General features: G+C 54.7%; 1 protein-coding gene across 1 annotated transcript; it reads right to left on the reverse strand.

Moving 5' to 3' along the window:
* Window positions 1-1,389: 1,389 nt before the first annotated feature.
* Window positions 1,390-11,944, reverse strand: LOC135892613 (perilipin-2-like). Its single transcript, XM_065420411.1, has 6 exons — window positions 11,870-11,944; window positions 8,480-8,678; window positions 7,219-7,301; window positions 5,639-5,894; window positions 1,932-2,119; window positions 1,390-1,440 (listed from the first exon to the last, which is right to left on the reverse strand). The coding sequence occupies exons 1-6, from the start codon at window positions 11,942-11,944 to the stop codon at window positions 1,390-1,392; spliced, it is 852 nt and encodes a 283-aa protein (XP_065276483.1).
* Window positions 11,945-12,502: the final 558 nt, after the last annotated feature.

Genomic DNA, 12,502 nt, shown 5'->3' on the forward strand with positions numbered 1-12,502 from the left:
AGGGCCATTCTATGGTGGGAGGGGTCCCCCCTCCCCCCCGGATCTGGGCTGAGAACCTGCAAACTCATTTCCCCGCCTGCCAGAGGATGTGAAACAGCCGAGGACCGTGGGCTGGATGAGACAAAGCCAACCTGCTTTTGCAAGTGCTGAATGTTCAAAGCCCCGCAGAGGAATGTACAGAAGCGGTTGGAATAATGGCAGGCGTCCTAGCAGGGCAGACAAAGGCTTGAAGGCCGATCAAATTGCATTCAGAAAGGGGTTCATTACAGCCCTTGTAAACACTCAACGGCATATGTCCCTCATTAGATCCCCCGGCGAGACGTGCAAGTAATAGCGTTATATACAGCCAGCCAGCGCTGCCTTGAAAATCCAGCTGCAATGGGGCTGTCCCTCTCCCTACCCCAACACAAAGGCCTCCTCAGGGCTCGAAACCACTCGAGATCGCAGCACGGGTGGGGGAGAGCAGGACTCAGGTTAGCTCATGCTTGGCGTGGAGCAAAGAACCTGCCCCCCCGGATTCAAGCCATTTCTTTGTGAGCCCCTGGGCCCGAACAGACAGCTCTGCCGCATAGAACAGGTTGACGGTAGAAAAGCGCTGGATTTTTGAGGGGGACCTGGTACATTCAGGAGCTTTGGTGCCGCCACGAAATGAGCCCCATCAAACCCAGTGGCAGGGGCTGCGTTACGTGAGCCGGGAAGGAGTCAAAGCCTGATTTTGCCAGACCCACACTGGAAGCAATGAGATCCTGCGGCCGTCCAGCCATCTGGCCTCATTAGCAGGCTCCGCGCTAATCCAAAGCAACACCCCGGCAGATGTGAAAGGACTGACCTGAAAGAGGTCTATAAAATCATGCCTGGGTGTGGAAAAAGTAAATCAGGAAGTGTTATTTACTCCTCCTCGTAACACACGAACTAGGGGTCACCAAATGAAAATTAATAGGCAGCAGGTTTAAAACAAACAAAAGGAAGTATTTTTTTCACACAACGCACAGTCAACCTGTGGAACTCCTTGCCAGAGGATGTTGTGAAGGCCAAGACCATAACAGGGTTAAAAAAAAGAGCTAAATAAGTTCATGGAGGATAGGTCCATCAATGGCTATTAGCCAGGATGGGCAGGGATGGTGTCTCTAGCCTCTGCTTGCCAGAAGCTGGGAATGGGCGACAGGGGATGGATCACTTGAGGATTCCCTGTTCTATTCATTCCCTCTGGGGCACCTGGCGTTGGCCACTGTTGGAAGACAGGGTACTGGGCTAGATGGACCTTTGGTCTGACCCAGTATGGCCGTTCTTATGTTCTTAAAGATTCAAAGGGCTGGCTTTTCCCTCCTCATCCTCCAGTTGGGGACACCCCCTTCCCAATCAGAGGGTGCAAAGCAGCTTGGATCTCTTTCAGTTCCTCATCTCCACGCCCTGCATCTCGCCGATGGCAAGGCCAGAAACCTGGGTCACAGCACCTGAGAGGCAGCCGGGCAAGTTGGGAAGGGCACTGGACTGGGAGCCAGGAGACCTGGCTTCTATTCACGGCTCTGCCACTGATCTGCTGGGTGACCTTGGGCAAGTCCATGTCCCCTCTCTGTGCCTCGGTTTCCCCTTCCACCCTTTGTCCGTCTTGCCTACTTACAGTGTAAGCTCCGTGGGGCAGGGACCCTTACTATATATCTGCACAGCACCGGGCTCTGGATCGCTAAGTGCAGCCTTAAGACAAATACCCCTAGCTCCTCCATCAGAAGCCGGGAGGTTCCCAGGGGCCTGCTTTGCTAGCAGCTCCCTTGTTGGCTTTTTCTGGTCACAAACCTAACCCACCATGTTCAGCGCCACAACAGATGAAGAGAAGCAGCATGAAAGGGGCCATGGCAGAACTGGGGTTCCCGTGTGTACTGCAGCCATCGGGGATCCCATAGCTAACCCTAAGTAATAAATCCATACCGTACCTCGACAGCAAACTCCAGCAGCTGGTTCAGGGCCCGGAGCACCCAACGCCATAGTCCTTCTGCATACGACCACGCTCTCCGGTTCGCTCGCCGGGCAGAGGTAGCAATCACAAGCTGCAGCTGCCTGGCATAGGTCTGCTCGCTTTCCGGGCTCTGCTTCACGCCTCTGAGGCTTGGCACATGCCTTCCTGTTTTGGGGGGGGGGGAGGGGATGGGGACGGATGATGGGACAGGAGGTGAGATTGGGTGGAGGGGGCTGGGCAAAGGTACCAAACGAGGATTGTGCTCCTGAAAACGAGGTACAATCTGCGGGGGGAGGGGAGCCCGTGCACCACTGCCCCCTACTGGATGGACTCAGAACTGCTCAACGGGGTGTCAGAGAGCTTCACGGCTCATGAAGATTCTCCCCTAGTTCAGGTGGCAGGGGCAGAAGAGGCTCAAGACAATCAGCCGGCTTAGGCAAAACTTCAGTATGCTTCCCCTGCCCCACATCCCCATAGGTTAGGGTGGCAGATTTGGCCCCCCTCCCTCATGGCGGAGGGGAGGCCATGACGGAGGCGGGCCAGACTCCTGATCCAACTGGAAGCTGCATGTCACAGCTGGCCCTTCTGTCTACAAACCTAACCCCTAGATCCAGATCCCCCTCCCAGTTTGTTAGGGTTGAAAGTCAGGATCCAGAGCCTGCTCCTCAAATCCCCAGCTTGCGCTAATCCCTAGATCGGGGCAACCCCTGAAGATCTGTCCTGCACAGGCAGCGAGCGAGGGGTTTCCAAGGGACTGCTGAGATCCCTGTAGGACCTCAAGCAGGGCTGCCAAGGGGCCTGGCTTTGCACAGGGAGATTCCCTGACCCCCGGCGTCATCGTGGGTTTGAGATCTCAGCTCAAGGGCAGCGGGAGCGCACTGCAGAGCGACAGCAGGCTTAGGGGAGGCACCGGGCGGGAAGGCCCAGGGACGGGATGTTTAGACAGAGCCGAATGTTGGAGAAATGCTGCGAAGCAGAATTCTGCTCCAGGTCATTGAGCAGCAAAGGCCCAGTGGCGCTGGGGGAGCTCGGGGCAGCAAACTGCCTTTGTCTGCTCAAATCCCCGTGCAAAGCGCCGCACGGTTTTGTAGGGGCTTTTGATCAGCGCAACGGGTTTAACAGTCCCTGTGTGCAGCTCAGTGCTTGTGTGCAGCCCTGCAGGGGCAAAGCAGTGTGTGCAAAACAGTGCCCATGGGCAACCCTGCAATAACAAACCAGGGCGTGCACCCTAGCCCCCATGGGCAACCCTACAACAACAAACCAGGGCGTGCACCCTAGCCCCCATGGGCAACCCTGCAATAACAAACCAGGGTGTGCACCCTAGCCCCCATGGGCAACCCTACAACAACAAACCAGGGCGTGCACCCTAGCCCCCATGGGCAACCCTGCAATAACAAACCAGGGCGTGCAACCTAGCCCCCATGGGCAACCCTACAACAACAAACCAGGATGTGCACCCTAGCCCCCATGGGCAACCCTACAATAACAAACCAGGGCGTGCACCCTAGCCCCCATGGGCAACCCTACAATAACAAACCAGGGCGTGCACCCTAGCCCCCATGGGCAACCCTACAACAACAAACCAGGATGTGCACCCTAGCCCCCATGGGCAACCCTACAACAACAAACCAGGATGTGCACCCTAGCCCCCATGGGCAACCCTACAATAACAAACCAGGGTGTGCAACCCTACAACAAACCAGGGTGTGCAGCCTTGCCCCCATGGGCAACCCTACAATAATAAACCAGGGTGTGCAGCCTAGCCCCCATGTGCAACCCTACAATAACAAACCAGGGTGTGCAGCCTAGCCCCCATGGGCAACCCTACAACAACAAACCAGGATGTGCACCCTAGCCCCCATGGACAACCCTACAATAACAAACCAGGGTGTGCAGCCTAGCCCCCATGGGCAACCCTACAATAACAAACCAGGGTGTGCAGCCTAGCCCGCATGGGCAACCCTACAATAATAAACCAGGGTGTGCAGCCTAGCTCCCATGTGCAACCCTACAATAACATACCAGGGTGTGCAACCCTACAATAACAAACCAGGGTGTGCAACCTAGCCCCCATGGGCAACCCTACAATAACAAACCAGTGTTTGCAGCCTAGCATCTAGGAGCAACCCTACAATAACAGACCAGGGTGTGCAGCCTAATGCTTACAGACATCTCTGCAATAACAAAGGCTACGCAGCCCACCACACACAAGCAACCCTGGAACAGCAAACCCTGTCGCAGCGACCGCCCGTTAACAAGCCAGCGCATGCCGCCCAGCGTTCACCCACCCCCCAGCTAGTGCTTTCAGCTCTGGAGATCTCCGGTTCAATCCCAGGTGCACCACACTGGCACGGACGGAGTGAGGCCTGGCGGCTGGATTCCACCCCGAGTGCCGTGGTGGTGAGCTAAGGGATATCCACCTGCCCTCCAGCGCTCCCCCTCTCTAGAGACCTGGAGCTCCGCAGGTCACACACGCCACGGGGTTGCCGCGCAGATACAGCCAGACCCCCAAGCCTGGCAGGCAGTCTACGTGCCAGAGCCCATATAGCCTCAGAGGGAGTGTCATTGGTGTGGGTGACACAGCAGCCAGGGGTGTTTGCAGAGCGTCACCAAGCCCAGGGGAAATTGGGAATGACAGCAGTAGAATAGACAGCAGCCCCCTGCCCGCCCCCAACCGGCACATCAGCACCGGGGTCACCTGCAGCTCACCAGACAGGCAGGAGGAGGCTGGGGTGCATGGGGGGGAGGGTTGAGAGATTAGAGCAGGGGGCTGGGAGTCAGGATGCCTGGGCTCCACTCCCAGCACCAGCAGGGGAGCGTGGGCTAGTGGTTAGCGCTCCAAGTACCTCCTGAATTGGCTCCGGCTAAAGCCGTGCCGCACGCAGCAGGCAGGCTGCCTCTGGGAATCTGGGCTTTGCCATCCCCTCCCACTGCTGAACACTGGCAGAACCGTGAGTCATGCTGGCCGACGGGCAGCTTGCCAGCAGACCCCCCTACCTGCTGCTAGCGTCCACCTGGGACTGAGGGGGTGGTGGGGGTGTGAGCGGGAACAGGACTGACATCATTCCTCTGGGGAACCCAACAATGAAGCTGCCAGAGAAGGGGGGGTCTGGTGAGAACCCCAATATCTCAGCTAAATGCCAAAGGAAGTCGCTCTATTTTGGCTCATCCTTTTCTGCCACTGCTTCAGTAAACTGTTGCTGTGGGGCTGTTCAAAATCTGCCATGCTCCACTCCAGAGCTGGCTGCATTTCAGCACTGGGTGAGTGATCCCCGTGAAAATTTGCTATGTGACTGTTAGCCAGCTGCCATGTTCCACCCCAGAGGTGGTTGCATGTTGGTGGCAAGTGAAGGAATTCCTTCTGATGCTTTGAGATGAGCGGCACTAAAGAAACGTGAGATACTATTATCTACTCTCCTATTGAGGGAGTCGGAGTCAGGACTCCTGGGTTCTATTCCAGGAGGGAGTATGGCCTAGAAGTTAGCACAGGGGACTAGGAGTCAGGACTCCTGGGTTCTACTCCTCACTCTGCCACTGGCTCATGGGAGGACCTTGGGCAAGTCACTTTCCTTGAGCCCCGTGCCTCAGTTTCCCCAGCTGGGAAGTGGGGCTCGTGACCCTGACCGCCCCAGGGTCTGCCTGGCATGGCCTTGCTGGCAGGCTGAGGGAATCGCTGTTACTCACTGGTTTCTTCCTCTGTGGCAGGGAGATAGTGGTTCGCGATCTGCTCCACACGGCTCAGAGCTGCGTTCACGCCGGGCTCCAGCGCTTGGCGGACGACGCTGGCATTCAGGACGATGTTCACCCCCAAGGCCGCAATGCCCACCACGTCCTCCACCACCCCGCTGGCCCTCTCCGTCAGCCGGCCCACTCGCTCGGCGGTGCTGGCCTGCAGCTGCTCCATGCTCGCAGCCAGGCTGTCTCGCAAATTCCCGAGGACCTGGGGGCGACAGGGGCGAACTCACATCAAGAGGGGGACCCACTGAGTCCCAGGCAGAGCGCGGGGTGGCACCGTTACACGGAGGAGGAGGGGGCAGGCGGAGGGTTAAGTGTTGGGCCATATAAGGAGAGCAGTCCATTCAAAGCCCCCGGTATCATGAGGGGGTACAAGGAAGAGTAAGATTAAGGTGTGGGTAAGCGTGAGGGGAAAGTAAATTGTGCAGTAAGTTGGGGGGGGGCTGGGGGGTGCAGGTAAATTTGGGGTGTAAGTTTGTGGGGAGGATAAAGTGTGCAGGTAAATTTGGAGGGCGGGGGGCTGGTTGGCATGAGTTTCAGGTGCAGGGAGGGGTCTGAGGAGGGTGAATTCGAGAGCAGGGGGTGGTATGTGGGGCTAGGGGTCCCAGCAGGGTCGGAGGAGGGGCACAGTGGAGGGCTGCAGGGGGGGAGTTACCCTGCTCGGTGGAGGTTGCTGGGGGACATGGCACATGGGCACAGCAGCTTGCTCAGCGCAGAGCTACGGGCAATGCAGACTGGTGCAGCCAGGCTGGGAGCAGGGGAACCAAGTGCTAGGCCTGGCGTCTCCCCATCTCCAAGGGCAGCCAGAGGGAGAGGAGATCTCTGACGGGCAGCTGCATCCTTTGCCTCTGGGGCCCTGGCAATGGCTTTCAGCTGCAAAGAGCTGTCTGGGGGCGCCCTCTGGTGGCAATGCCATGTATGGCAGGTGTGCATGCCACCTGGATATGTGCTTTTGGGAAAATACCCTGGCACAATTACCTCCCCCAGCGCCAGAGACGGGGCCATCGTGGTCGGGGCGGTCTGTATGGCAGCAGGCCGGACCGCTGCTTATCTGTAATGATGATGCCCACACACTCAAGTCTCTCAATAACTTTTTTACATACATCCAAACCAGGGGTGCCAACCAGGATGAAATTGGCAGCTTCTCCCCCCAGTATTCGGCAATAATAGGGGGGCCTGCTCTTAGAGCTCCCGGAGTACTTTACAAGCACGAATGAACTGAGGCTCATCAGCTCCCTACAGGGTAGCAGAGATTATCCCCCTTCCGCAGGTGGGGAAACTGAGTCACAGAGCTGGGACGTGAGTCGCCCAAGGCTACACAGCTGGGAATAGAAACCAGGAGTCTTGACTTTCAGCCCCCTATTTTCTAATCACTAGATCCTACTCCCCCCTCCCAGAGTCCAGAATAGAACCCACGAGTTATGACAAGGAAAACGGGATGGGTTTGCGGTTGTTTCTTTAGTCACAGCATCCATGGCACCTCTGTCAGATCTCAAAGCATAACCCCGCCCCAGCAACGGGCCTTTTACCTCGTCTGCTGACTGATCCAGAATGGGGAATCTCGCCTCCAGCTCGTCCACACCTCTCAGTGTGTAGCTATTAACCGCAGCTACTGGGCAAGAGAAAGCCATATGCACGTCACAAATGAGCACCCGCATCTCGGACTCAGTAGGGTGCCAGCCTACAGGGGATGGGTTGGGGATCCAAATCTGGGTTCGGGTTTCAAGTTAGGGCTGTTTTTCCGCCAAGCCTGGTTTTCAATGGAAACTTGAGTTATTGAGTAAACTACATTTTCCACAAAAATTGTTTCCCTCTGGCAGAAAACTTCAATTCTCCGTCAAAAGCCAACCCCCCCCAAGCCAAAATATTGCAATTCTGAAATGCTGCCAGGGGATCTCATGGGAGTTGTAGTCCTGGTGCTCCATGCTTCCATTCTCCTATAGGGGTTGGGCTCCCCTGTCGGACTTCATCTCCTATGATGCACTGCCTCTTCTCAACAAGAAGGGATGCTGTGGTGCATCGTGGGAGCTGTAATGTGGCCAGGGAGCCCCACCTAAAAGGAGAATGGAGCCATGACGCATCCGAACATTCACTTAAAATTTGCTGCGTCCATAAATATTCCTGCCGCTAAAAGCTCATCCTGGAGAGTATTTGCAGGAAGTGAACACAAAAGGGACGTGGGATCAGGGTAGCTGGGTTGACCTGAAGCACCTCACCTTGGTAGCAGGGTTCTAGTCTGTTATGAAAGTGCTAAGGGCGTTTGCTGAGTTGCTGGTGCAGGTAGCTCGTTACCCTACTTGGACAGAAGGGAGCTGGGAGTGGCTTTCTGGGGAAAGAGGATCTAGGGTGTGGGCTGAGTAGCTGGTGCAGGTAGCTCGTTACCCTACTTGGACAGAAGGGAGCTGGGAGTGGCTTTCTGGGGAAAGAGGATCTAGGGTGTGGGCTGAGTAGTCCTGTGGGAGGAACCTTAGGAGCCACCAAGCCTGGGGAGAAGATTTGAGCTGAACTTGGTTATCTTGCTGCTGTTTGGTTTGTGACAGAAGGCCAAGCCCGGTGAGGGGGGTGGGTTTGGACGCCGTGTGGAGGGTAGACTTCCTTTGTAGAGCAGGTTGGGAATGGTGGCTGGACTCTTGCACCAATGCTTTGGTGCCATTCTGCCTTCACTCCAGAAGTGGAAATATTAAGATAGAGCAAAGAAAGGGCCATTCCCATGCCGTAGCCAGTCTGACCAGTCCTAGCAACATCACACAGAAAGCCTCGCCGCCCCCCCCCCCCCCGGGTCATACTCACTTGGCACCTCCAGCCTCTGCATGACCGGAGTGGCTGCCATCATGGCCACCCCCACCACGGTGCTCACGCTGCGCTCTGCCACGCCGCAGAAGAAACCCACCACGGGGTGGACACCTTTTATGTCCGCGTAGGTGAACACAGCGATCTGATAAGCCGAGTTGAACAGAGGGATACTGGCTATGCGCGCCAAGGTGTTGCCCTAGGGAGGAGGAAAATGGGATTCGCGTGAGTCTGGCTTGCTGGCGAGCATCTTTACAGAAGCATTTTCAGTGCCGTCGCCTTCAGGCCTGAACAGCAGCTACCCAACTGCATGATGCCACCTGCTAAGCGCAGCCCTTAAAGTCACCCTGCCATCCTGGAACCCCTTCACTGGCTTCTAGTGCATCAAAGGACAAACCCCTTGTCCTCCCTTTCAAACCCCTGTGCAGTCTCCCTCCCCACCCACCTAATACAAGGTAAGATTATTGGGAGGTTGCAGGCAGTCTAACAAGTTCTATTTAGCTGAATGTATCGGCAGTTAGATCCTGGATGAAATGCTGTGTTGATAGTTCTGATGCAGTTCTTTATTGACCTCTGCCTCCTACCTAAGTCTCTAGGACTGACCCACATGCTCTACAAATGCCATTTAACTGAATGAACAGGCAGCGAGATCTTGGGGGAAACACTATGTTAATATTTGTGGTCGTGTTTTGGTTTTAAACCTCTTCCTTGTCTGAGTCTCTACGAGGGACTCATTTGTAGGTGCAGAGCCATGCCTACACGTTCCACCCACTCCAGCAACTGCCCCAGGATTACACACATGGTTGAATACATTCTTTGCACTGGTTTCCTCGCTGCTGCCTGCGTTCGTCCCATTCCTTTCTCCTCCGTTGTCTCCGTTGCGGACAAATCCCGAAGCCCTTAATCAGGAAAGACTCCCACTGACTTAGTACCTCAGATTATTAGCGCAAGGAGATAAAAATCACAGTCGCCGCCCCAGCCTGCTCAAACTCCAGCTCCTCCGCAAGATTTTTTGCTCTTTTTGTTGTTTGTAGCCAGGGCTGTGCGGAGCCTCATCCCCACCTGCCCTTCAGTGAAGCAGTCTTATCCGGGCCTACTGTCCATCAGCCCCTCTCACGCCGCACCCTCCAGGTCACTGCAGGCCCTGCTCCCTCTACAGTTTAACCACCCCGGTGCCCTCAGAGCATTCCCTGTAGCGTCCAGCCCCTGATCCGGGGCCATGCGGACTATCCAGGTGTGCTGTGCCCAAAGGAACAAAGAGTGACGCGGTGCAATCATAACATGCTTCCCAGAGCCTAAACTTAGCAAACAGCTTAACCCCCTGTCTAAAGACATTTCCCTTGCCCAGCGTTCTCTTCGGCATTTTCAACCATGCCTGGTTGTGACTGCCTTTGCAGAAAGGTGACTCGCTGTCCATTTTCTTTCTCAGTGAAGGGCGCCAGGGGGTCTTCTCCCCCCACCTAAACAGAGCAGCGCAAAGCTTTGAAGTGCACCTCAAGGTAAGGTTCTCTCCCCCCACAAACACACACACACACACCCGCCCCTGCTGTTTTTCTCTTCCTGAAGTTCTCAGCCCTTCCTTTGCATTCAGTTCAGACTGGCGGCAGGTGACCCCTCATGAACCAGACCACGCTCCGGTGACACGGCCACAGATGGCGGGATGATCTCAACCTGGTTTTCGCCCACCCACCCCAGACGATCCTCAGCTGGTGTACACTGACAGATCGCCATTGAAGCCAATTCCGCTGTTGTCATTTATACCCTCTGAAGTTCTGGCCCAAAGGCTTCTGAACAAATTGTTCTGCAGAACTTGGGGGCAGCTTTTTGCTTTGTTCGTATACAGCGCCGAGCACAACGGAGTCTTGGCCATGCATGGTGCTCCTGGGTACTCCCATAATACACCTAATAAATAATAATTCCACGGGGAGCATTCATGCAATCTTTCTATTTAACATAACCAAAGGCAGAAATGTATTGTCTATGCGGCACGGCCTCCCACGTGCCTGCCCAAATCTGATGGGCCGGGGTAAGAGAATGAATATGATGAAATTTACTTACATTCTTTAAAGCCATGCTTCCCACTCAGCAAGTATGGGGGAATGGAGAACGCTGGAACCAGCCGTCCTGCACTACGATGAGGCTACTCTTCTCCCTAGAAACCAACCAGTGGGTAAAAAGTTCCCACTGAGCAGCTTTTATGTTGGAGAAGTCTCCACCCCTTCGCCTTTGATGGCTTTAATTGATTGTCGAGCGGAATTCCAGCCTCAACGAGGATTAATAGACTCAACTTTTGTCAATGAGATAATCTTGCGTCCCCCATCAAAGCCCGGCTCCAAATGGATCCAGAGAGCAATGTGTGGCTTCTAGACGAAAACCAAGGGAGGTTGGCACAATTTCACTGAGGGGTTTTTCTCTAGACGAACACTTCGGTCACGGAAAGCTGCTGTGTAAATCTACCCCACATGTAAGGTATGTCTGCATTGCAACTGGGAGGTGTCACTGCAGCATGCCTAGGCATACCCGTGTCAGCTTTCATCCAGCTAGTGTGGCTAACAGTAGTAAACATGGTAGCAGGGGCTAGAAACCCACGTACAAACCCAGGCTCGCCAGCGAGCTTGTACTCGGGTGACTAACCCATGCTGCCATGTGCTACACCGCTATTGTTACCCGGTGCTAGCTACATTAAAGCTGGCAGGGGCATGCCTACCTGTGCTACTATCACTCCTCCCCTTGCAATGTAGACGTACCCTGAGTGCGCAGCAGGCTAGTGCGGGGTAGATTTACATCCTGCTTGCCATGAACGAAATATTTGTATATCCAAGCTCTTAGAACCCCAAGGAGCGAAAGCCTCCATAGCCCGAACCCTAGAGAAGAGCTTTTGCTCATTGAGAAATGTCTTGATTCTAGAACTAGGAATGGAGCACAAGATTGGACGTAATCCTGATTTTGCGGCGTTCAGAGCTGGATCCGAACCGGCTCCTCTCTCTGTAAAGGGCCAACTCCAAATTCTGTATCCGGTTCCACCAACTATTATAAACAGAATTTCACTTTCCCACATCCCCCACGTAACCAAGGTAGGAGCCAACCAGATACTGCAACATCCCACTTATCCTTCTTTGCAGCATCCTTCCGAAGGAGCAATTTTTCTCTTGCTAAGCACGTGTAAAGCTAGCGCTTAGAACTGCTTGTTGGTTGCGTCTCCTGGTATCACTCCCCTCCCCCCCCCAGAACAAGCTGCCCTTTATGACAAAAGAGGAGCTCTCAGCTGTGAAAAATGTCATGCCCTGTGCGACGTGGTTAGGTCGACCTAATCCGCAGTGTAGATGCAGCTAGTTTGACGGATGAATTCTTCCATTAACCTATCTACTGCCTCTTGGGGAGGCGGGTTACCTGCACCGATGGAAAAACCTTGTCAACGTAGGCAGCACCGGCAGCTCCATAGCTGTGCTGCTGTATCGTGCGCATAACCTCAAGTTGAAATAAAGAGCAGAGCATCAAATACATCTGAAGTGATACACGGTGTTAGATTTATATGCAGCCAGCTAAGAGCTCATTAACATTTTCTCTGCATATTCAGCTATACAGGAGAGCAGGGTAGAATTTGGGGTCAGAGTCCCCCCTTTTCCATGGGGAGAACCCCACAATGAGGTTGGGGGGGGGAGGGATAGGTTTCATTCCCACATGGCACAAAGCAGCCAGATTATGGAGCTTTTGTTTGAAAAGGGAGATGAGCCCTGACACACGCTCATGTGAACTAGATGCGTTCCGGCGGTTAGCGCTCGCCCCCGTGTCAAATCTCTCTCGGAGGTCATCTGCAGAGACGTCGCTGCTACGGGAAGTCTGCAAAACAGCCTAATTAGGAACGGATTCAGGGTGATGCCTGGAGGGACACTGGGAAGACGGGTTTGTTATTTTGTGGGCCCCTTCGCCTATCCGCCATCATTTTTGAACCGTAACCTACGTATCTGGGGATAAAGCTTGACTGCTCTGGGTCCTTTTGCCAACACATCGAGAAGACACGAA

Source organism: Emys orbicularis, chromosome 20 (genome assembly GCF_028017835.1).
Source record: "Emys orbicularis isolate rEmyOrb1 chromosome 20, rEmyOrb1.hap1, whole genome shotgun sequence".
Taxonomy (NCBI): domain Eukaryota; kingdom Metazoa; phylum Chordata; order Testudines; family Emydidae; genus Emys; species Emys orbicularis.

What these genes read in the sequence shown, in the direction of transcription:
- LOC135892613 (XM_065420411.1), bottom strand. Translation starts at nt 11,944, where the DNA reads ATGCGCACGATACAGCAGCACAGCTATGGAGCTGCCGGTGCTGCCTAC. An exon ending in TGCCACAGAGGAAGAAACCA is followed by an intron (nt 2,120 to 5,638) that starts GTGAGTAACAGC and finishes CCCCCAAAACAG; the next exon opens with GAAGGCATGTGCCAAGCCTC. An exon ending in TGCTGGAGTTTGCTGTCGAG is followed by an intron (nt 1,441 to 1,931) that starts GTACGGTATGGA and finishes GCTGTGACCCAG; the next exon opens with GTTTCTGGCCTTGCCATCGG.